The following is a 26,135-nucleotide window of genomic DNA, read 5'->3' as shown; positions in this document are numbered from 1 at the left end:
GACACCTCCCAAAGCTATGTATACCAAAGTATAAAAAAGTTATTAGCGTGAGAAGATGGCAAAATCCCCAAATTTTCTTTTGTACAGGAGGTTTTAATTTTTGTAAACCATTTTTGTAAATTTTTCGTAAAATCCAAGCCCACAAGAACACGACGCAAATGCGTTTTTTCACCAATTTCACTGCATTTGGGATTTTTTTTCTAGTTTCCAATGCATGGCATGGAATATTAAATACCACAATTTTGAAGTGTAATTTGTTATACAGATAATTAGCCATAACACAGCTCTGTATATGGAAAAATAAAAAAGCTATAGATTTTTTAAGGTGGGGAGTGAAAAATGAAAACGCAAAAACGAAAAAGGGCATCGTCGGGAAGGGGTTAACAGTGAAGATTTGTTGATTTTGTGTCCTAACCAAAGATTGGGCTTTCGTATGAGAACTACATTTGACTTTCACTAGCAAAAAAATATACTTAGATATTATGATAAAAGATAGCAATCTACAAAACTAGTGTGATGTTTTGATCTGAGTAGACCTTCTTCAGATCTTCAGTCACAGGATTTCAGGGAATAAAAAGGTACACTGAAAGTGATCTCAGTGAGGCAGGTGGTGGTAGGAGTCTGCTGTAAGCAGGGCCGGATTAAGGTTGGTGGGGGCCCTTGGGCGCAAAATCTGGTGGAGGCCCCCACTAAGTGTAGCGTACACACACGTCCTCCTGCTTCCTTTCCACTATCCCAGCTGTAACACAGCTACATACAACCGCCTCACTGCCAGTAACACAGCTATACACAGCCGCCTCACCCCCAGTAACACAGCTACATACAGCCGCCTCACCCCAGTAACACAGCTACATACAGCCACCTCACCCCAGTAACACAGCTACATACAGCCGCCTCACCCCAGTAACAGAGCTACATACAGCTGCCTCATCCCCAGTAACACAGCTACATACAGCCGCCTCACCCCAGTAACACAGCTACATACAGCTACCTCATCCCCAGTAACACAGCTACATACAGCCGCCTCACCCCCAGTAACACAGCTACATACAGCCGCCTCGCTCCCAGTAACACAGCTACATACAGCCGCCTCGTCCCCAGTAATACCGCTACATACAGCTGCCTCACCCCAGTAACAAAGCTACATACAGCCGCTTCATCCCCAGTAACACAGCTACATACAGCCGCCTCCCCCCCAGTAACACAGCTACATACAGCCGCCTCGCCCCCAGTAACACCGCTACATACAGCCGCCTCATCCCCAGTAACACAGCTACATACAGCCACCTCATCCCCAGTAACACAGCTACATACAGCCACCTCATCCCCAGTAACACAGCTACATACAGCCGCCTCATCCCCAGTAACACCGCTACATACAGCCGCCTCATCCCCAGTAACACCGCTACATACAGCCGCCTCATCCCCAGTAACACAGCTACATACAGCCACCTCATCCCCAGTAACACCGCTACATACAGCCACTTCATCCCCAGTAACACCGCTACATACAGCCACTTCATCCCCAGTAACACCGCTACATACAGCCGCCTCGCCCCCAGTAACACCGCTACATACAGCCGCCTCATCCCCAGTAACACAGCTACATACAGCTGCCTCATCCCCAGTAACACAGCTACATACAGCCGCCTCATCCCCAGTAACACAGCTACATACAGCTGCCTCATCCCCAGTAACACAGCTACATACAGCTGCCTCATCCCCAGTAACACAGCTACATACAGCGGCGACAGCACAAAACATATATATATGTACATATGTATATATATAGAGAGTATATACATACATTCCATATACACAGTATATACAAAAACCAAATCATTCACATATATATAAATGTACACACATATATGCTTATATAAATATATGCGTGTATAAACACAGTATATGCATCTATACACAGTATATACACAGTAGATGCATAAATACACAGTATATACATATATACACAGTAGATGCATAAATACACAGTATATACATATATACACAGTAGATGCATAAATACACAGTATATACACATGTACACAGTAGATGCATATATACACAGTATATACATATATACATATATACACAGTAGATGCATAAATACACAGTATATACATATATACACAGTAGATGCATATATACACAGTATATACACATATACACAGTAGATGCATAAATACACGGTATATACACATATACACAGTAGATGCATATATACACAGTATATACATATATACACATATACACAGTAGATGCATATATACACAGTATATACATATATACACATATACACAGTAGATGCATATATACACATATACACAGTAGATGCATATATACACAGTATATACATATATACACATATACACAGTAGATGCATATATACACAGTATATACATATATACACATATACACAGTAGATGCATATATACACATATACACAGTAGATGCATATATACACATATACACAGTAGATGCATATATACACATATACACAGTAGATGCATATATACACACAGTATATACATATATACACATTTACACAGTAGATGAATGTATATACAGTATATACATATATACACAGTAGATGCATAAAATCACAGTATATACATATATACACATATACACTGTATATACACATATACACACATACATACATATATACACAGTAGATGCATAAATACACTGTATATACGTATATACACATATACACTGTATATACATATATACACATATACACTGTATATACATATATACACATATACACTGTATATACATATATACACACAGAAAATCACATATGTATATACTTACCTGTTAGGGTTGACCGGGTGCCTGTTTGTTCGGGCGGGTTGGGGGGTCTTGCCAGTGCTTGTTCGCCAGGGGGGGGGGGAGTCGGTCGGTCGCTTATTCGGCCGGGAAGGGGGGGGGTTGGCAGGAGCATGTTTCGTGCGGGGGGCGGGGGGGGGATTGAGCGAGTGGAGCGGTGAGCGGGGAGTGGTGAGCGAGCGGAGCGGGGAGTGGTGAGCGAGGGGAGCGGGGGGTGGTGAGCGAGCGGAGCGGGGGGTGGTGAGCGAGCGGAGCGGGGGGTGGTGAGCGAGCGGAGCAGGGGGTGGTGAGCGAGCGGAGCGGGGGGAAGGGAAGGCGGTGTTGAGCGGGGTGCGAGCGGGGCGGGGAGCCGGAGGCGATGTTAAGCCGGGATTGAGTGGAGCGGGGAGCGAGTGAGCGGAGCAGGGGGCGGGGAGCCGGGGGCGGTGTTAAGCCGGGATTGAGCGGAGCGGGGAGCGAGCGGGGTTGCTTGTCACCTGTGCCGGAGGGGGGGGGGGCAGAGTGGCGGGGGGGGGCTCCCCATGCAGCAGGATGAGTGGGCGGGCAGTTTAGGCAGGGGCTGGATCGCCGGGGAGGCGCTCACCTATGCCCGGAGGCGGAGGGCGGCGTTCGGCTCATGAGGGGGGGCACGGGAGGTGCGATCTGGTGGGGGCCCCTAGGGGGGGCAAGATGGTGGGGAGCCCCGCCTATAATCCGGCCCTGGCTGTAAATAAGGACTGCTGGAGTAAGGAACGCCATGGCGTTCAGGAGAGTATTTGGTTTTGTTTCCTTCCTTGTCTTGTACACAAATGGTAATCTGGGATATATTTGGAAAGGAGTTTCTACAATAATTTATTATGCAATGAGAAAATGGGTGCTACAACACCACACCCTGTTTCCTAATTTAACATAATGTGTTCCGGTTTTGTGCAGACATCCACGTAATAGATCGCTGTGTTCCATGCCAGTTCTCTGTTATGTAAACCCCATTTTAATTTGGTAACTCAGACCAGTGTAGCATGCTCCGGCATATTAGGCTATTATCAGGGCTCTACAGTAGGTTAGGCAAAAAGACTAAACAAATGAAAATGCAGCACATTTATTAATGATTAGCCTGTATTAGACTCCACAAGGGTGAAATTTCATACCACACCCAGGATATAATTAGGACTCCAAAAAATTTATCTTTTGGGATGTATTATCCAATATATTTAGCCATGTTTAAAGTCAATTTTACATCCAATATTTTTACTCATCATAACAGTTATTGAAAAGAATTAATGAATTAGGGGGAGTGCTGTGTAGAGGTCTCTAACAGAACACAAAGCATTCTATTGTGGCCACAAACCATTGAAGCAATGCATAGATGCTCATCTTTCAAAACAAATCGGCCTGAAAGGTTGGCCTGCTCTATCAGAGCTGCTGAATCACTGAAATTGTACCCCCATTTTGTGTATGTGACACTTTTAGCTAGTGATGCCTATGGACACTTTAAGCCTGTCCCTATTACAAATGTTTGGGTGATTTACATATCCAAAAGTGATCTTTGCATTGTTTTATTTCCTATTAAAAACATTTAGGACCTGACAGATTCACTTCAGATAAATATATTTTTGCTTGCATTACATTAGTGAACACTATTTCAAAATAATCTATATTAGTTTTATCCCTATTCCCTATTGGAATGGATAGGCATCATTTTAATAATTCAGTTTACAGTAGTTTGTTAAAAAAAGAAATGTAATAAAAAATGTAATCTATACTTAATATAGCAGCTCATTGGCTTTATGGGATGATTTTCACAGCCAGCTATTTCATTTCCAGTCTAAGTTTTAAGTATCATCCTGTAAATAATGGAAGCAGGGCTCGGAGGCTGATTACAGAATGGTGCTAAGAATAGCTGCCAGCCGTATCAAGATTTTTATCAGTGTGTGGTTTCTCTCCTAGTCTGCAGCATTGTCCATGTATAAACACGCTGCAGTAATTGTGCCAATTACACGATACTCTGGTGGGTAGGAGTCCATGCATAGTATTGCTGCCGCTATGGAATCTGCATGATACACAGTTCCTAGAAACACTCCTTAGTATATGACAAATCTATATACATGTATAACTACAGCTCTGGCTTTGGAATAGTTCAGTGTAGATTGGGATTCTGTTTGCATTAGGTTTTTATTATGGGGTGGAAACATACAGTAAACCTACAGACGGTTAACGGTGGCATTGCATACTAATAAAAAAAATTACTTGGGTACAAAGGAACTCTTTTGACATAAAATAAAAGCTGGTTCTACCGCTGATTAAATATTGGTGCAAGACATATGCTAAAGGGAACCTCCCACCAGAGTTTACCTCAATAAAGCAGCAGCTGCTCTGGTAAGTTATGAAATGTAATTTCTAGAATTCCTTCTTTGATTTGTAATCTTGCCCATTTACCTCTAAAATATCTCCTCCAAAGTCTCATAAAAATTAGTTGAAAACTTTAATTTTTCTTGAGGTGAATCAGACTCAGAGGCAGGAGGAGGATCATCACTTTAAACTTCTGTATCTTGTGTTCTATAGCAGAACCATGGTTCTGGCATCAGATTCAAGAAGAGTTATGAGTTAAAGACATAGTGGTTTGAAAATTGGTATGACCAGCCCCTGTGTATTATAGCATCCTATCTCATCCACACACTGGAATAAAAATTCACAAAAAGTTTATTTGCCATGCTTATTTGAAATCTGCAGCATGGCAATTTTATGACGAAGCCTATGGCAAATCAGCAAAAAAATAGACACACCTCTTAACATTCCTTGACGTGGGTATATACATATATGTATATAAAATGGAGCGTTAAAAAATATGAAAAGGGCTCATGGAGTGAGGGGGGGTAGCTGCAGTGTGCTCGGGCAACCAATATAATGGGGGAAGGCTGCATTGTACTTGGTCTACCTATATACTGTGGGGAGAGGCTGCAGTGTGCTGGGGCTACCTATATACGGGGGGGCTGCATTGTGCTGGGGCTACCTAAACACTCGGGGGGTGCTGTATTGCTCTAGGGCTACCTATATGCTGGAGGAAATATGCATTGTGCTGGGGCTACTAATATAATTTGGGGGCCATATTTTGCTGGGGCTTCCTATAGACTTGGTGGGGGAAGCTGAATTTTGCTGGGGCTACCTGTATACTGGGGGGAGGCTGCATTAAGCTGGGCCTACCTATATACTGGGAGGGCTGCAGTCTGCTGGGGCTACCTACACACTGGGGGGATGGCTGCAGTATCCTGGAGCTACCTATATACTGGGGGAGACGGCTGCAGTGTGCTGGATACCTATATACTGGTGGCAATGTGCAGTGCGAATGGGAATTGGTCTTGGTACTGAGTATCTGTACGAAGCTTGCTTCTAGTACTGTACTTGTGTACTGAACTGCATGCTGACGCTGTATTTATGTACTAATCACACACAAAGAAACCTGCACAGCTAAAGGGTAATTTAAAGTAACAAAAAGCGGCCAACACACTAATATAACAATAGCACCAACAAAAGACAAAGGGAAGTGTGTATAGGCCAAAAATCTATACAAATCTTTATTGAACATTGACACCACATAACATCAGATGAAAAACACCTAAAAAGTTCATAAGTACATCTGACCATGACCCATGTATAAGACCACAATAGATTAATACATATCACATTGCACCAACAAACAATAAATATATTGCCTTTTGTCCCATATAAATAAATCAGTGTGAACTATAAACCGTACAAAATGTTGTTTGGAATCAATAAGTGTAGTTCACACATGAAAAAATGCATATAACACTGATGGAACAGATGGCACACTCTAAATGAAAAATAGCTGATCAGTGGTACATAATTACCAATCCATAGTGTTTGTAGCAAGCAGAGTGTTAATAGAGGGCAATGTGGGCAAAATACCCCACGCTTTTCGTCGCTAAATGCAACTTCCTCAGGGATCCATATCATATCCATTTATATAAGAATTATGCTTATTCTTGGAATACCCCTTTAATTTGTGGAGGGTTGTTTATGGTAAACAATTAGGTTGAATTGTATATATTTTATGTACCTTGGAGGAGGGAGGGGGCGATATTTGGAGATTCGCCTGTACAGCACATTACCTAGAAACTGCCCTGATTAATGGTGTATGCTTTGAATTGTATTTTTTGTATTTTTATTGGGTGTGTCTTAAACACTAAGTACTCAATAATTAGGAGTTCGGTGTGTCCACATTTATTAAACCATATAGTTTACGTGCATCCTATCATTTAGTTACATGTGTCACCTATAATAGCAATTACAAGCGTCTTCTGTAAAAGTTTACAGTATTTTACATCAATTTGAAAACATTTTCACCAACTCCTCCTAACACATAGGGCACATTCACTAAGAACAATGCAAATTGCACTATTTTCTGCACTATATGCCTGTGTTTAATGCATAGTTCAGGATTTCTAATGCCCTCTGCACTGCCCCGGCAGAGGTTACCACTTTTTTTGGGGGGGGCACCTTTAACATAGGGCGTGTGACTTTGCATGCGAAATCTGGCTCACGGTTTGACTGAGCACCGGAAACCTTCAGTGCAGAAATTTCTGTTGTGTGAAGCATAGTGCAGCCGCACTACAAAACGGTTGTGTGTAACACAATTGTTTGCAAGCAGTTTACACTTAAAAGAAAGTGCAAAGTCCGACAAAAAACTGGCACATGACCCTAAATAAAAGTGTCCCATAGCGTTCAATGAATTAAAATATCCCAGTACTTCCTGACTTGCTAATTACGCTTTTGCATTTCTGGTTCTTAACCCTGTTGTGACCGATAGTCTTTGTTGCCTCAATGTCCAGGTAAATTTTTGCCATTCTGCTATGCGCTTCTTTAAATGATGATATCTCTGAAAAAGCTTTACATATCATAACAATTTTTACTTTGTTTTTTTTCATGACATCTAAAACTTTAACTTGATAGGATAGTTTTATTAATTACATAATTGTTTTTTAATTGCCAATAATTGACTACAAATGTGAAAAATAAGCTTTTTTTTGTAATTTTTTCAGATTAAAGCTTTTTAATTAGTATTAAGTTTTACCAAAATATGTTATGAATGTGAACAGCATTATACCATCACACCTTCCCAGGTTCAGCTACAGATGCAGAGGGTGCATTTACTTCTGCAAAGTAAAAGTGAAAGTGTTTCCTGCAGCTCATTCTATATTTTGGCTTCAGCTGACAGACTGGAGGAGCACACTTCAAACTCCATCTCATGAACCCTTCCACCTAGAAAAACTATTGGATGGATGGATACTTTACAGAACCGGAGATACCCACTCTTAAAATTACAATCGGAAATAAAAACCTGTACAAATCAACAAAATTAGTACAACTTTAACCCCTTAACGATGCATGACGTATTGCTACGTCATGCAGCGGCTGCAGGTGTTTGGAGAGGGTTCAAAGGCTCACAGCAGGAAAGATTCTACTGTTTATTATGACAGTGATCCTAACATGATAAAGATAACTTTTAACCACTTAATTAGCAAATTTACCTTGTGAGCAGTCACATGGTGCAGAGCAGACACTTCCTGATACCTCTGTCTGCAGCGCTCGTGCACGTGAACTTGCTGTTGTTTGCTGACATTTCCTAGGTTATCATAGTACAGGGCTTAGCTACACTTTCATTTAGTTTCTACTTCTTTTTTTTTTTTAATCAAATACATTTTTATTGAAAGTTTTTAAAACTTTTTTGGTTTTCCCCAACTAACAGAAATCAATCCCTTATTCCCTCTCTCTCCCTCTCCACTGCGCCGTTAATCTCTATGGAGCTGAAGGAGATTGCCAAGCATGGCGCTTGGCAATATCCGTCATCTCCATAGAGATTAATGGAGCAGAAAGGTCATGCAAAGCTGTCTGCTCCATTAGTCTGACGGAGCGACGAGGGGTCCGATGGAGATACATGGGACCCCATTGGACCCCTAGTTTTCGTGATCTGTGGGGGTCTGATCACTGAGACCCCCACTGATCAGCAAGTTAGGCCCTATCCCGTGGATAGATCCTAACTTTAAAATACAAATGTCACATGTACCAGTAGTGGAGTCATACAAGACTATCACCTATATGGCAAGCTATATCATGCCTAAGAAGCTAAGGCTGCCCTCACAAAAATAGATGTACAATCCTACACCAAACTAAAACAAAGAGGGAATGAAATATGCCATACTGTTGCAAAATGAATAATCTTAATTATTTACATAATCTGTTAAAATGTACATAAAAAGGCATCTCAGGAGAGATATAAAATGAAACAGACCAGGTAAATCGTCCACAAGCAACAATAATGTATGTACAGACGTTACAGTAACATTCAAATTAAAGTCTGCAATGCATCATATATACCAAGTCCACCTTGCAACTAATATCATTGTATAATCACATCATGCAACAAGACATAACATCGTAAGTTTGCTCTTTGTTGTTAATCATTGCAAGAGGAATATCATGTGGACCAACCTGGCGTTTTCAGACCCCAACTCGCGTTTCAACCCGCCGGTCTCTCTCAAGGGTTGATGTGATTATACAATGATATTAGTTGCAAGTTGGACTTGGTATATATGATGCATTGCAGACATTAATTTGAATGTTACTGTAACGTCTGTACATATTGGATTACTTTTTCTTGTGGATGATTTACCTGGTCTGTTTCATTTTATATCTCTCTTGAGATGCCTTTTAATGTAAATGTTAACAAATTATGTAAATAATAAAGTTTATTCATTTTATAACAGTATGGCATATTTCATTCCCTCTTTGTTTTAGTTTGGTGTAGATCCCAATTTTAGTTTGTGGGAAAACCCCTTTAAGGGCAGTTTATTCTTGAGCATCAGAGGAGACAGGAGAGAGAGATTGCATTAAGTAGGGAATGGTTAGGGTCGTCTGCATATAGGGCTAGTTTTTCTACTTTTTAACCTAAAGCCTTCAATAGTAGGGGCATCAAGCAGCAACTGTGCCAATGGTACCACCGCCAATGCAAAGGAGGAATGACAGGGGGCACCCCTGGCTAGTGCCCCTCCCCAACTTGAGTCCGAGAGTACCCCATTAGCTCTAACATGGGCCTTAGGGTCTGTATATAATAATGTTACCAACTTTTTGAACTTGGGCCCAAGGCCCATTTTTTCTATAACTGCTCACAGGTATTCCCAATCAACACTATCAAAGGCTTTCGCTGCATCGCGTGAGAGTAACGCGCTTTCACCAGGGTTGTCAGGGGTAAGTTGCATAATAGACCCAATTGGTCTTCGTGCACCAGGTGGATAACTACCCGCATCAATCTCCTAGCCAAGGCATTCGCCAATATTTGGACCTGTAAGACTCTGTTAGGCGAGCATCTTTACCTGGTTTTAATAAAACTATGATTATGGCTTCTTTCATACTAGCTGGTTAAGAGGCTGTTTCGTAAGTATCCTCTAAGACTTCCTACAGTTTGGGTAATAAGACTTCTTTCTGCTCTTTAGAAACTTCGTCAGGAAGGCCGTCCATACCAGGGGCCTTGTTATTCAGAGCCTCCTCTAGTTTATTTAGTATCAACGGGGCCTCCAGCTCTTCCCTCTGCTCCTGTGATAGAGAAGGCATCTTTAAATTGTTTAGGTAGTTATTTATTTCCCTCCTATCTTTTGTTAGTTTCGAGCTATAGACCTTTTGATAAAATGGCTTAAACACATCCGCAATGTCATTTGACGTAGTAGCCCTGACATCGCTAGTAGAGTGAATCTCTACAACATGGGTAATACGCTTTTGAGCATTAACTACCATGGCCAACATATGCCCTGCACTTTCTCCCTCCACAAAATGTACCTGTTTAATAAAGAATCTTTTGTTTGCTGCCTTGCTGAACTAGGTGTTCCGATAAAAGTCGTTGTGCCTCCAGCCATAATGCCCTGTTGGTGTCTGAGGAATAAGCTATAAAGGCCACCTCTGTATCGTCTACTCTCTGCCTTAATAAAGCTGTCTTGGCTGCTCTCTTTTTCTTAGTTCTGGAAATATCCCTCATGAAGATTCCCCTTAAATGTTCCTTAGTGGCATTCCATAGGGTGGCAGTAGAGACAGTGAACACCTGCATTGCATCCTCAATGGCAGGGGCATTATTAAGTACTGGTAGCCAAATTGGATTGATTGCCCTCAAATATCGAATGCAAAGGTGGGTGCAGACTCTATATGCCGGGTCTTGCAGCGTCACACGTCCTCTCACATACTCAGTTGGCCACGCCCCACTCTACTTCTACTAATAATATCTGACTTATAAAAAAGAGATATGATATGGATATAGGATCACTAATAAGTATATGTTAGACAGATAAAAGAAATAAAGAGATATCACCTAACTATATCTCCGCTATGTAACATAGCCAATCACACACACCACTGCTATGTTACATATACCAAATATAAGGGCTTGTTAATATAGACCTTTGCATAATACAGCTTACCATACTTCCTTATCGACATGTGTTCCTCTGGACATGTGTTGCTGCTGGGCCTTCTCCAGCCAGTTGCCGTTGAACATGCCGTTGAACATCAATTTGGGTCCACAGGTATTTGCTGGGTCACCATTCAAATACAGACAGCCACCTATCACAGCGCCATCTAGATCACCATCTGTGCAAGGAGATTCTGCGCAGCTGATGTACCAGCAGAGGAAATGCACGGTCATGTTAGGGAATCAGACAGACAGGAAGATCTGTGCAACCATAGTTGATGAGTTTATGGTCGTATTCATGAGAAACCAAATTACACAAAAAAATAACTTATGAAGACGCGTTATAAATATTTCTGTGAAACACTTAATTATTTTAATAATATCAAATTATAAAATATGTTATTTTTGAATTCTAAATGTTAAAAATTTTGTGTTTGTGGGAATACTCATTTAATGGTTATAAATGATCAAACAAAATAATTAACAACTTTTTCATAGTTGCATTCCATGGGTCAATATAGCCATATCAGATTGTGTTTTTTTAATAGAATGAATTGTACTTTTTAATAACACCATTTTGGCGTACTTATAATGTATTGCATAAAGTCTATCAATTTACAGATTTTTATCAGGATTTGCCTTTATGGTCTTTATTCTGTTATATAAAGTGTAACATCTTAATTATTAACATGTTTCTCATGGGTGACAATCCAATAACATATGCATATTTGTACACACTTTTTGAAGAAAATTGGTTTTCACATTAGTAATCACTAATACGCGATTATATGTTTCACAATGTAATACTTTTAGGCACAATAAAAAGTGTGAGGCTCAGGATATTTGCACACACTGCTCGGACGCTTTAAGTACGAGATTCTAGGGCAGGAGTCGGGAACCTATGGCTTGTTAGCCAGGTGAGCTCTATTGATGGCTACATCTGGCTCACAGACAAATATATACTTGGGTACAGTTTTTTTAGCACAAATTTTATATATAGAAAAAAATATACTTAGTACTCACCCTCCGTAATCAACGTAATCCGTGTAATCATGCAAGTCTGTATCATAAACTCACAGCAGGAAACACACTGTTAAAGGACACCTGTCATCAGGTCTGGGTCACTAGTCCTGTCACTACTACCTGTTGGAGCAGCTCACAAGGATCCCATCCCAGCCTTTATCTAGTTATTTCGTACATTATTCATTGTAAAATTATCATTTCTTTATTATGTGAATGAGTCTGGTCACATGGTCAGAGGCAGTGATGTCACCCCTGTCCCCCCTCCCCTCTCCTCCCCCTGCTCATGTCTGTGTGTAATGTATAGTAAAGCATGGCTAGTGTGTGTGTGCTGCACCTGCTGACATGCTCTCCCTTCTAATACACAGAGACACAGACATCAGCTACACAAGTACCTGACATGTTCTGCTATAACATGGCTGCAGCCTGGAGCCGTTGTATCTCTCCTACACACACACACAGGCTGCAGGGTGGCCACCAGTAAGCACATGGAGCAGCCATCACATCACTATACAGCCTCACATCATTACACAGACTGTCAGTCATGCACTGGGGGTGTGGCTGTGCCTCCCACTCATGAATAAGCTGGGCAGCTTGAATATGCTAATGCTTCATTGGACATTTCACAGGTAATTTGCATACAGCTTTAGGACCTCATTGCTTAGGTTTACAGGCATGTAGAGGGACAATGAAGGGATAGAGGCAATGCTCTCTAATGGCAGTTTATGAAAATATATTTAGATTAGGGGGGTTATTTTGCATGACAGGTTCTCTTTAAGAGCTGACAGTTGTCACCCCACACTTATGGTCAACAAATTACCTGTTGGTAAGTATGTAAGAGTAAGAAGGACATCATCTATGGAAGAATTGCTTCAAAAAGAGTGTATTGTAATTACTCACATACACAATAGAGGATGTGGTCTCAGATTGTGCAATGCTGAAAGGAGGTGGAGCTGGTTGTTTGAAGAAGTAGAAAATAGTTGGAGGCTGAACAACGTGAGACAGATACAGGGGCATGCTACAAAAAGTGGGCGGAGATGCCTGTTGAAAAATGAGGAGGGTATGTAGGTGCAGGCTTATTAAAGGGGTATTCTGGGAATATGAACGTCTGATACAAAAACCCTTTATGCTATAAATAAATGAACATAACAAAACTCAATATCATTGGTCACAAAATGGAGCTTAAATAGTTTGATTTTATAACTCACAAAATCTATGCAGAGTTATCACCAAGATGGCTGCCACTTGAAACTTCAAGTTCCATGATCCTTTAGTTCTCTGTAACTCCTCCTCCCTCTTATGCTCTAGCCCCAGTGATGATCTAACAGACTTTCTTGCTCTGTTACCATAGTAATGATGTGTAACTGCCATAACTGCACACCACAACACTGGTCATACTGGATGCACTGCAACCAACCAACTACAACCAAAGGTAGTGCTGATCACATGACCTACCCAGACAGGTGCAGGACATGTGATGGGGACATGTGACCAGCGGCCATCTTCTGTCCTGTGTCTGCTCTGCGTGGAGGAAATCAATGGACTGATTAAAGTGCCGGTAGCATTTTAGTTCTCCATTACAGTGTATGTCCACAGCATTTTTCTGTTAAGGGTAGCAAAATTTTAAACAACATCTAATTACATATTAGCTCATATTTTAAGGATCCATTTGTATATGAATTATTCTGATTCCTGGAATACCCCTTTAAAGAAGGGCATAAAGATGCTGGCTGAAGAAAGAAGAGGACATGTTGTGCAGGCAATCTCAAGAGGGGGCAGGTAGATGCAGAGGGGGGATAGGGGTGTAGGCTGTAAGAAAGAGAGGATTATGGCTGTGACAAATAAAGAAACAGGTGTCTGTAAGAAAGAAGGGGTCATGGGGGTGCAGGATGTATTAAGGAGATAGATATCGGTACAATCATAAGATATTATGCTACAGTTTGTGAAAAACAGTTTGAATTTCAAATTGATGGAATTAATCACAACCTTTTTCTTCCATGAGATGTTGATATAATTTTACTTTTTAAATAGCTAAAAATATTAAAATTTTGACTCTAGCAAAGCAGTGATGGACCTTTTGGTGGATCTGTGCAGCCAACAACACTTGAATCCAGCTCAACATACTCTTGAGGTGCGATCTGGGGTATTACAGCAACCCTTGACTTTACGGCCAAATACCCTCATTGGAACTTTAGATGTAGAGACTATTTTTCTGAAGGAGAAAGTCACAGAAGTAAAAGTTCGAAAACCAGCTCCAAAAATTCCTGAGGTAAGTCAATGGCAAAATTGTAAATGTTTGGATGTAGAGTAAATATGGACTGTAAATGGATTCACTCTTCTAAGGCTCAGATTGTTGCTTAAAAGTAGGTCTTATTTGTAATGTGAATTATGTTAATCAATGTATTATTTTAAATGTTCTTTATACTTCTTTATAAAATACGGTAATCATTTTCTATTTTTAGAACTTGGTTTGCTTTGAGGAAACATTCTTGTTTTAATTTTTCTTTTCAGACCTTTCAGACAATCTCTAACTGGGGTTGGGCATTTTTATGAAAAGGCAAAATGTAGTTTGTACAACCATGGAAGACCCCCTCTTGTCTTACATGACAGTACACGAGTTCCAAAATATGACATCAAAGTGTAATCAGTTACTGCGTCTTTTTTCCTTCCTTGTTGTGTCCATAGCTCATTTATAGATAAAGGTAGAATATTCTACTGCAATTCTACTTTTTTTTAAATCACATAGGACAAAGTATTTCCACTTTTTTAAAGGTTGCAAAGAACATCTGTCCAGTATTTTCCATTCCCTACAATCCCATAGCATATGCATGAGATGTACATCGTTCAGACCACATATGTGACACTTACTTATCAGCCTGGAGCTCGAAACTAAATAGCAGTGCCAGGCTTCTATACACTCTTTATATCAGATGTAGCTGGGATCATCATTGACCCTACCAGGGGGTAATACAGGTACCAGCTCCAGAATTTCTCTTTGGTGATCAAAGTCTTTCAGGTCCATGTCACCCTCCCATTTATGTATTGCAGGGAATGGGAAATCTTCCAGGTATTTATGCAGTAGCCATGAAAGAGCATCAAATTTTAAACATATGTGGAAGGTTGGTTAGGGTCACGCCCCTGGAGCTTCTCAATTCCTGCTTCAAGAGCTTACAAATGAGTAGGGTATCCGTTCGCCAGCAGTTTTCCATTGGTGCTTAGCAACTAGATTTTACCCCTGCCATTAAGGTTTTGGAGTTGGGACACAGCAAACCATGGCTATGAAAGTGCCAATCACTTGCTATTCATTTTCAAACCAGTACAGAAAAAGTATGTATGTTACCTTCTGCATCCTGATGCTGCTTCCATCCATAACTACAGCGTAATGAGGAGCAGTGTCCTGAACTGATGTGCTGTGGTAAGGAATGTGTGGGTTATAGTATTCTATGCTTGTAAACATCATAGAGTTTTCATCAGAAATTGGCCAACCCCATCAATACTTTTCTTTTTTGTCTTTAGATATCACCTTTTATGAAAGAAATAAAGCCTTGCACTGCCCATTTGCTGTAACATATTTTTTGCAGACTTTTATCTTAAAGTATATTTCATCTTCCCAAATCCCTAAATCGCTGTTTAGCTGTAATGAACACGGGTTTTCTTTTAGAGATGACAGAGTTAAGTAATTTCAAATCTTTGATTAAAGGCACAGATAATGTGTTTGTACCTATTACCAGCATTATAGGAAGTAGATCACAAAAGAAATAGCTAATAATTACCGGTACTGATGTGCCAATTTTTACTGTGGCTGTGAAAGTAACCAAGCTACTTATACTAGTTATATACTGATGGTATGATTATTTTGTGTTAAAATGTCTTTATCACTAAACTCACTAATCACACTAATCATTTGGTTTAATTTTTCTGTTACCATTAAATACTATAGAGCAGTGATAGTGAACCTTTTAGACACTGAACTACAATCAAAATCCACTTATTTATCATAAAGTAGCAACATGGCAATTTAAACTGTAGCTCTTTTCTGCAGTGCCTCAGCTTTAAATCATATAAGAACACTGAGGACACCAATATGTTGAACAAAAGATTGGAAGTTTAGATTATCATTGTGGCATTAATTTGGGAGAACGTGAAAAAAGTAGGCACTCAAATGCTAAGCAGCTATGTTCACCCCTCCTGTCTTATCCTGCAGTCTCAGGCAACCAATGTGTCATGTAGGAGGTCCTGTCAAGTCAACTCTGTGCTGGGGCAATGGCCTGGGTGCCCACAGAGAGGGCTCTGAGTGGCGCTTCTGGCACCATTCCATAGGTTCACCACCACTGCTATAGAGTATTCATAGTGTTTTAACTGACATTATTCCCTGAAGGCTTCTATATAGAAATTGGAAAAACCATACAGAATAAACATCACCAATGTGAAACTTGAAATGGCACTGGATGGGTTATATTGGTAGAGATTTACTTTATTTAAAAAAAAACCTGATGAAAATGCTTATTAATCTCATAAACACTTATTCAGGCAACACTTATTCTTAAGATTTGTCTACATGGGACAGTCAGAATAGTACACACAAATGAAATACCATAGTCTATTGTCTGCCAAACTGGGTGTTTTCTTGTTTCTATTTTTGAAAAACCGTATTGTGTGACGATCTTCCAATCCAGATATAGGTCACAAATCTTGTGTTGGGAACCCTAAATAGCACATGGCTGGCTACTGCTGAAGTAATTGTTTATTATGTGCCAAATTCCTTTTCTAATATGTGTAAAGCAGCAATGTCATGCTTCTTTTCATGCCTATCAAGAGTTGCCCTCCATATCATGCTCTGTCATTTGTTTTCTTCTGGTCTATTATGTTCTTTATAAGCAGTCAACCATGTATCTTGACAAGCTTCATTTCCACTCAGAAATATCTTCTATCTAAACCCTTGTCAGGTGTAGTAAATGAAAAAAAAGCAGGTGTGATTGTACTTTTCAGTGTTTGCTAAGTAACCAGCAGCTTGGCGTGCTTAGTATTTCATCTCCTTTTACAAGTTACCTGGTCCATCCCCTTTTCATAGCTAAATGCTAATGAGTCACTGGATCTGTATGACAGGGATCAGGTGAAGCTAGGGTGCCCATTCAGCGTTCCATTACACTGCACGGTAGCTAAAACTTGGCAGAGAGGACAGATTCCAATGGTTTGGCCTTTCGTTTTTGTCTTCCCCAGAAAACTGTCCGGCTTGTTGTGAACTTCCTGGGAACACAGAAGGCTGTTGTGAGGGTCAATCCTGCAGTGCCCTTGTGGAACATCCTTCCAGCTGTGTGTGAGAAATGTGAACTTAACTATGAAAACGTGACCCTCTTAAGAGACATAATCAGCAAAGAAGAGCTAGACATGTCCCGCTCACTGAATGAGCTGGGCGTGAAGGAACTGTACGCCTGGAGCAGCAAGCAAGGTATCCATCTCAATCTTTATTCTTTATTATTGTATGTTGATTTAAGTGTAAATTATTGGCTTTTCTAATTGTGTTAACCCCAATCATGATGTTGTTAAGAGCTATATACTGTGTAAGCTACTGTACACAATGAATTCAAACTCCCCCAAAAAACTTTAGTATTAGCTTATATCATATTTTAGTCTTACTCTAGTATTAAGCACTACACATACCAGTATTTTACTGGCAAACCATTTTTCTATTCTTAACCCTTAAATAGGGCCTCACACAGAGTCTCTTCAGTATAAAGTCAAATTCCAGTTGTGCACCAGTAAAACTGTGCAGTTTGCCTGTTTATAGTGCAGGGTGTGCTAAATTCATGAATCTGGCACTCCATGCACTGGTCCTCTTTTTTTTTTTTTTGTGCACCTTTAACATTGGGCGTGCAACACACTACAGTCCGACTGAGCACTGGAACGCCTCTTTCGGTGTGGAAATAGTGCATCCGCGACACAAATGAGTTGTATGCGACACATATGTAGTGTGGATACTTCTTAAATACATGTGAAAGCAGTTTGCACTTAAAGGAACGTGCAAAGTCTGACAGAAAACTGGTGCAGGGGCTTCAGTAAATGTGCACCATTGTCTGGTTTCCTGTGCTTTTTGACAAAAATTTCCATAAAGCAGTACGAGAAACCAGACAAATCAACAAATCCCCCCATATACTTGGGTAGAGTTGGGTAGAGAGAACAATTCTTTTTGTCCAGTGTGTCAGCATATGAATAACACTTACTGTAAATGTGTTTGTAAGAGGCATGAATATGGGAAAGTCATTATAAAATATTTTTTCTGACTTCACACATGTCCACAAAGAAAGCAATGTGGTTAATCTCTACAGTGTGTTATGAACAGTTGTAATTCCCTTTTGTTTTTGAATAAACGTGACTCGGCAGGCATGCAGCCAGTGTGGGCAGGCAGCTGTCAATGAAATGTGCTTTGGACTTTGTATATGAGGTGTGTCAGTGTGATGCAGACAACACATGTAGCTTCCCTGGGTGTCTTCCTAGGAGCGTCTCCAGATTCCTGCTGCACGGTGTCTGATTTATTTTATTCCACATACACATCCAGCAATCATTTTCTTATTTTCATTTGCAGTTTAATAATGTCTTACTTTAAATGCATTTTTGCTAACTTATAAAGATAATCATAGGTATAATGGTAAATATTCTACTTATACTTACAGTTGCTTCTTACTGACACTACGATTTTTCCAATATTTGTATCTTTTCTGTGCTGTTAAACATCACAACAGCGGTAACAAAATATAAATAGCAAAAATACTTCCTACCTATAAAAGGATTTCTTCTATGACCATGTAATAAAGCACAGAGGAATGTGCACATTATTTAAGAAGGTTATGTAAATATTAATCAGCACCTGGGAACTCAGAGCTGGTTAATCTAGGTAGTCTCCTATTTCAGGTTTAGAGAATGGAAGAAATAGGCGACTCGATCTGTAAATCAGTCATCCTGTTACATGGTCCTTGGAATGTGGTCATGTTAACAAGCAGCATAATCCATAGAGATCAGGGGTGCAGAGTTAAAGGGGTTGTTCGTTCTTTGGAAAATTGTATGTATGTTTATCATTTTCCAATATACTTTCTCTATCAATCCTTCAAGTATTCCTCAGAATAAAAATCTCCCCAGATCATGTATTGGACACAAACGACAAAGGTGTTTAGAAACTGCACTCAAATTAATAGGGAACATTTTCCACTTTTGTTTAAACCTTACATACTGTAGGGTCTTTAGCAAGGGGAAATTTAAATTGAACATTTGCACATATACAGCTAGTGACAGGTTTCTTTAGAGCTCACATCCCCATAAATCAATTTTATCTTATGCTAGCTGTAGCTCTCGGTGTTGCCCGAGGTAGTAAATAACTGCTCTTAGCTACAACAAAATAGAATGGGTTAACAAAACATGTTTTATATACAGTATATTTATATCTCTCTCTCTCTCTCTGACTATCACCGTTTCTCTTTTTCTCCAACTGTCTCTATTTGTCTCTCTCTCTCCGACTGTCTCTGTATGTCTCTCTCTCCGACTGTCTGTGTAGGTGTCCCTCTCTCCAACTGTGTGTGTGTGTGTATGTCTCTCTCTCTTTCTGACATTCTCTGTGTGTTTCTCTATCTGACAGTCTCTGTGTGTCTCTCTCTCCCTCAGACATTTCTGATAGATCTCCTCCTTTCTCTGTATCCCTATCCATATTACCTCACACATAAGCATCTTGTACTCATTGCCTATAGTAACCAATCAAAGCTCAGAGCTCATATTAATGACCTGTGGAAGAGTAGCAACCAATCATGGCTCAATGTCTAACTGGCACAGCAGCAGCAGACAATGGCTTCTGTATATGGTGGTTAATAAGAGTATTTTGGAAAGTGTGGGGTGATAATTTCATCTCAACTCAAAGTCCCTGAGTCACAGAGAGCGGCTGTGCAAAATTTGTGCAGAATGGTGCAGATTCCTTTTGCGGCCATACATAGATACATGCATACACACACACATACACTCAGCTTTACATATTAGATTGCTTGGTTAGATGTGACCAGGGGGATGTCATCAAAGGTCCAGTACCCTTTACATTTGCAAAATGTACTCCATGTATGTTTCTGATGACATTAAATAACAGCATAACCTCCATGGACTACTACTCCTCACCATCCTCCATGAAGGCTGCTGTGATTTCATGTAATCAGATACATATAGTACAGTATGGGTACAGTTTGCTAATGCATGTAGGCTAAAGTAACTGAGATTATGTCAATCTGGTCACATGACATGAATGTAATGTACAGTTAAAATAAGGGGGCATGGTTTACTGGCAGCCCAGGAGAGAGAAGAGTCAGAGCCAGCAGACATAAGTCAGTAAAGCTAATTTGCATATCAGAAAAACAACTGTAATTAAGATACAGTGCCTCACCTGCAGCTAATTTTAGGTGAAATTGGGAGGACTTATAACGCTTTATCAGCAGGCATTGTTAGGGTGGTAAGATTCTGATGACAGGTCTTCTTTAAAACCTGCCCTGGTTGTATGAAAATTATGGGCACCCACAAGCCTATTTACTTTCATATTTACTGCCTACTGTGTATACAATAACAAAACCATACTACTTGAGAGGTGGCCCCTTTATCCACTTTAACCCCTAGGGGACTCAGCATCTTTTGGCCTAAAGAACGCGGCCCCATTTTTCAAATCTGGCCTGTGTCACTATAAGGGGTTATAGCGTGGGAACGCTATGAGATATCCAGGGGATTTTGAGATTGTTTTCTCGTGACACATTGTACTTCAAATTAGTTTAAAAATTTGGATGAAATCTTTTGCGTTTAGTTATGAAAAAAAACAAAATTTGGCAAAAATTTTGAAAAATTCTTTATTTTCAACGTTCTAAATTCTCTACTTTTGATGCAGATAGTCAAAGCACCCAAATAAATTCATAACTTACATTTCCCAAATGTCTGCTTTATGTTGGCATGGTTTTTTAAGATTCCACATATTTTACTAGAATGTTATGAGGCTCAGAATTTGGGTGCCATTTTTCACATTTTTTGTAAAATCGCCAAAACCCGTACTTAGATGGACCTGCTCAACTTCTAATTGACACTGAGAGGCCTAAATAATAGTGAGACTCATAAATTACCCCATTGTGGAAACTACACACCTCAACGTATGAAAAACTACTTTTAAGAAGTTTGTTAACCCTTTACGTGTTTTATAGGGGTTAAAACAAAACGGAGGTGGAGTCTGCAAATTGTAATATTTTTTCACAATACACTCATTTTGGGTGGAAAATTAAACATTTAAAATGGATTAAATTAAAAAAGGCTCCACAAAGTTTGATACCCACTTTCTCCCGAGTACACGGATACCCCATATGTAATGGTAACCTGCTGTATGGGCGCACGGCCGGGCATAGAAGGGAAGGAGGCGCCATGCAGAGCAGATTTGCATTGTAATATTGTACAGGCTATATTTTTTTTCTTTTTTTTAATGTGGACCTATAGGGGCTTATTTCTTTTGCCACATGAGATGCACTTTTCTGGTACGTAATTTGGGGGAATCTATAGGCTAATTGGTGAGATTTTATTAACTCTTTGTTGGTGGAGGAAATGAAAATCATCACTTTTCAGGAAGATTTTTATGGGGTTTTTTTTGGCTGTTTACCATACCATAAAAATAGTATATTATTTTTATTCTATGGGTCGCCACGATTACAAAAAGACCTCATTTATATAGATTTTTTATTGTTTTCCCATTTTTACTGAATAAAAAGTAATTTGGCAAAAATGTTGTTAATTTTAGCATCACCGTCTTTCATATGCATAACTTTTTTATTTTTCGCCTCACAAATCTGATTAAGGGCTTATTTTTTGCGAGAAGGATTGTTCTTTTTAGTAGTCTTATTTTAGAGTGCATAACATTTTTTAAATCCCTTTTTAGAGCATTTTTATAGGGTATTAATTGAAAATGATCTTTTTTCTGGAGCTTTTTTTTTGTTTTGTTTTTTACGGGGTTCACTTTGCGGATCTAATAACGATTCTGTTTTATTATGCAGATTGTTACGGACGCAGGGATACCTAATATGTGGGGGTTTTGTGTATTTTATTCAATTGTACTGAATAAAAACCAATTTGGAGAAAATCTTGTTCATTTTAGCATTACCATCTTTTCATATGCATAACTTTTTTATTTTTCGGCTGACAAATCTGGTTAGGGGCTTATTTTTTGCGAAAAGAGTTGTTCTTTTTAGTGGGCTTATTTTGGAGTGCATAACATTTTTAAATTACTTTTTAGAGCATTTTTTTTATAGGGTATAAATTAAAAATGATCTTTTTTCGGAACGTTTTTGCGTTTTTTTTCTACGGCGTGTACCGTGCGGGTCCAGTAACGATTCTGTTTTATTATACAGATTGTTACGGACGCGGCAATACCAAATATGCGGGGGTTTTTGGTGTTTTTGTGTTTTTTATACTTTATTAAGTGTTTTTATGGGAAAGTGACATTTTAGGGGCTTATATTTTAATGCATTTATTTTTTATTTATTCTAATGTATTAACTTTAGTGTTTTTAACTTTTTTTGAATTATACATACTTGAACTTGAACCAGTGATGCTCTGATCACTGGTTTAAGTTCAATACACTGCTCTACAATACTATTTTATTGTAGAGCAGTGTAAACTGTCTGAGCAAGCTTGCGCATGCTCAGACAGTTTGCAGTCAGACCCGGAAGGGGTCTGGCTGCCATGGAGACCGGGCAGCTCCGGGGCACATGCCAGTCCTCGGAGCTGCCCAGAAGTGGATCGGATCCCCCGGGAAGTGGCACGGGGGATCCGATCCACAGCGCAAACACCCTTACACTCCGCGGTCATGTTTGACCGCGGCGTGTAAGGGGTTAACACCCGCGATCGGAGCCGGCTCCGATCGCGGGTGTTAGCGCAGGCTGTCAGCTGTACTAGACAGCTGACAGCTGCTGCTTCTGGTACCGGCTCCGTTCGTGAGCCGGTGCCAGAAGCAGGACGTTATAGAACGTCCCCGTGCGCTAAGTATCTAGCCCCGGGGATGTACTATAATGTCCTGGTGCGCCTAGGGGTTAATTTATGCAGTTTTAGGACCTGTAATCCAGGACATAAACATTTGTGTGTTGAAAGTGAACATGTATGTTTGGGGATTTCAGGGTTTGAGGTCCATCTCTTTATTAACTGTACAGGTCTCACTTATTCATCTATTCAATTGGACTGAGATTCATGGCAAATATTTAGACCTGTACAAACACTTTGGCCCACATTTATTAAAGCATTTGCGCCACTTTACTGTCTTACTTTGCACTGAACAGAATGTGCAAACTGCTTGCACATGTATTTTAAAATGCCTGCACCAGTTTTGTGTCGTGGCTTTACTGTGTCTGACAAGGCAGAAAACATGTCCACCGAAAGGTTAGTGCTTAGAAAAAACATGGTGCACACTTCCCGAGCAGCGCAGGGTGCGCCAGATTAATGAAGACCATACACCAGTTTTGATTAACCTGGTATACTCTGCATACTCCACAGGCAAACTGCACATAGCGGACCCACTGGGCCACTGAAGGACCTGAACAAGGTTTTTGAGTTTACTGCAGGGAAACCAACAGGTTGGAGTAGTTGTTCAGATCTGATCCAGAAGATATGCTGGCATGCTGCAGCATCGTGGCAAGGAGCCATGGTCAGAATTGCTATGCAATGGATCCAGCTAGATCTCTAGTAACTTCAGCTTTCTTTCTTTCACATACCCATGACCACAGACAACCCTTTAAAATCCAGGACACACCATGTTTGTAATGTGCATGACCAGTCCTTCCATAGAATAGCATGATAATATGGCATCAAGTGGCTAAGGCTTCTGTGTTGTGTATACCTGTACTTGTTAGGTATCCTCTTTAAGTTCTACTTTTTACAGTATGTATGTGAATTGCAGTCTTAACAGCACAAGAGTTACATTGTGGGTGCCAGGCTCTTTCTATGCATTCCTTTGTCAAGATGGTTCTTATTAGATGAATGATAATTGTTTATTGTGCCTCTGTCAGAATTCTTGCCATTATGTGGCTGCTTTGTAAACATAAAAAAGTTGCCAAGAAAACATTTGCCATCTGGCTAAGTCTTTGGGATTCATGATTGAAAAGCTGGTTCTCAACAGAATTTGGACTTCTAAATTATTTATACAGAATTTTAAGGAATTCTTTAATATGTGGAATTGATATGGCTGTAAAATCTGTTACTGCAATTGCATAGTGGTGTGGTATTTGCAATAGTTTGGACTTATTTGTGGGGAGTTTTCTGTAGTCCCTATTCCCTAAGAAGCACTTGACCAACGGTTGTTGGTACCAGAGTGTCCAGGTTAGTTTTTGCATTTCTTTAAATAAAGAAATATTTAGAACCGCTTTACATATCATATCACTTAATGTTAGACTTTTCCCCTACGCACACATCGACTGGAAGCTATATCTCATACCATTATGTTGGGCTTCACAAGCAAAGCCGGTGCCAGAAGCAGTGGGTATCAGCTATATATCACAACTGACACTCCACCCTAACACCCGCGATCAGAGAGGCGGACCCATTTGCTTGCAGTAATCTTCTTAATATTTGTTATCCATGGTCTCCATCTTTTTAAAATCAACTTTTCCATTATTTGAATTAGCCTGAAGGTCACTTTTGGACTTATAAATACATGTGCAAGCAGTTTGCACTAGAAAGAATATGCATAGTCCAACAGAAAACTGGTGCACGGTGCTTAGTAAATAGGCCCCATCATTTATACTGCCTAAATGGGAAATATGCAAACACGTTTTCCAAGGTGGGAAATGGGAAAACAATGCCAAATTTTGCTACCTACATGACCTACAAGAAGCCTGACAACATGATGTGGGATTAACCCAAATCAGTATATCTATTCCAGAAGGAACAGATTCCAAACTACATTGTTTTCCATTAACCACATTGAAAAACATATTTGCATATTTCCCAGAATCCCCTAGTGGAATATCTACACACATATAAGGCGGCTTTAATTGGCAAACTCTCCATAAAGAGAACTCTTACTTCCAGACCTTGTCAAAAGCCTCTGGAGAGACCCAACTAGGTCTAAACAGTGCTGGCTTCAGTTGGGAATCTGTTCCTTCTGGAATAGTTATAATGGTTTGACTTAATCCCACATCATATTATTAGACTTCTTTCTTTCTTCATGCATGGTGTTAAGGGGGCTGCCTTTCAAGATAACAAAGGGAGCCAATGTGTTGCAGAACCCACCTTGCACTGGCCCACTCTGCCATCAGACATGCCCCCTTTACACTCATCCACACCCACTTGGCTTGGAAGTAGCATAAAGGGAGAAATAATCACAATTCCTGGCAGTTTGGTAGGAATTATGATTACTTCTGAACTTGTATTCTAGAAATCTGATGTACAAGCCCTGATAAATGTCCCCAAAGACTGAGGCTCATATTGTTTCACTTACCAGTTGAAATCCAGGCTTAAGATTATGGGGCTCACTTACTAAAGGTCAGCAGACCGCCATTCTGTCAGGTTTCCCAAATATTTCCTTTTTGTGGCAAATTGACCCGGGTCTTTGGCGCACACGATCGGATTGTGGCGCATCGGCGCCAGCTTGCATGCAACAGAAATCGTGGGGCGTGCCGTCAGACAACCCGACGGATTCGGGAAACCGCAGAATTTAAAACCGAAATTGTGTCGCAAGATCAAGCACTTACATGCACCAGGAAGAAGAAGGTGAACTCCGGCGGAGCTCAGCGGAGCAGCAACACATGAAGGAAATTGGATCGCGTGAATCACGGCAGACCCGAATCCC

The 26,135-nt window shown here is 40.2% G+C and overlaps 1 protein-coding gene and 1 long non-coding RNA gene across 6 annotated transcripts in view; one reads left to right on the top strand and one right to left on the bottom strand.

Moving 5' to 3' along the window:
- Positions 1-26,135, top strand: part of COBL (cordon-bleu WH2 repeat protein) — a 331,678-nt gene that overhangs the window by 89,654 nt on the left and 215,889 nt on the right. For all 5 annotated transcript variants that reach the window (XM_072153170.1, XM_072153169.1, XM_072153165.1 and 2 more), the window contains 2 exons: positions 14,363-14,573; positions 17,525-17,753. In XM_072153170.1, the coding sequence (XP_072009271.1) occupies positions 14,363-14,573; positions 17,525-17,753 (440 nt within the window). The remainder of the gene's footprint in view (positions 1-14,362; positions 14,574-17,524; positions 17,754-26,135) is intronic.
- LOC140134195 (uncharacterized) lies at positions 10,207-13,605 on the bottom strand. Its single transcript, XR_011856112.1, has 3 exons — positions 13,513-13,605; positions 11,295-11,486; positions 10,207-10,422 (listed from the first exon to the last, which is right to left on the bottom strand). It is a non-coding gene; the product is annotated as an uncharacterized lncRNA (long non-coding RNA).

The sequence above is a fragment of the Engystomops pustulosus genome, chromosome 5 (genome assembly GCF_040894005.1).
Source record: "Engystomops pustulosus chromosome 5, aEngPut4.maternal, whole genome shotgun sequence".
In the NCBI taxonomy this organism is placed as follows: domain Eukaryota; kingdom Metazoa; phylum Chordata; class Amphibia; order Anura; family Leptodactylidae; genus Engystomops; species Engystomops pustulosus.
Note: the sequence above shows the minus strand (reverse complement) of the source record. Positions and strands in the feature narration are given on the sequence as shown.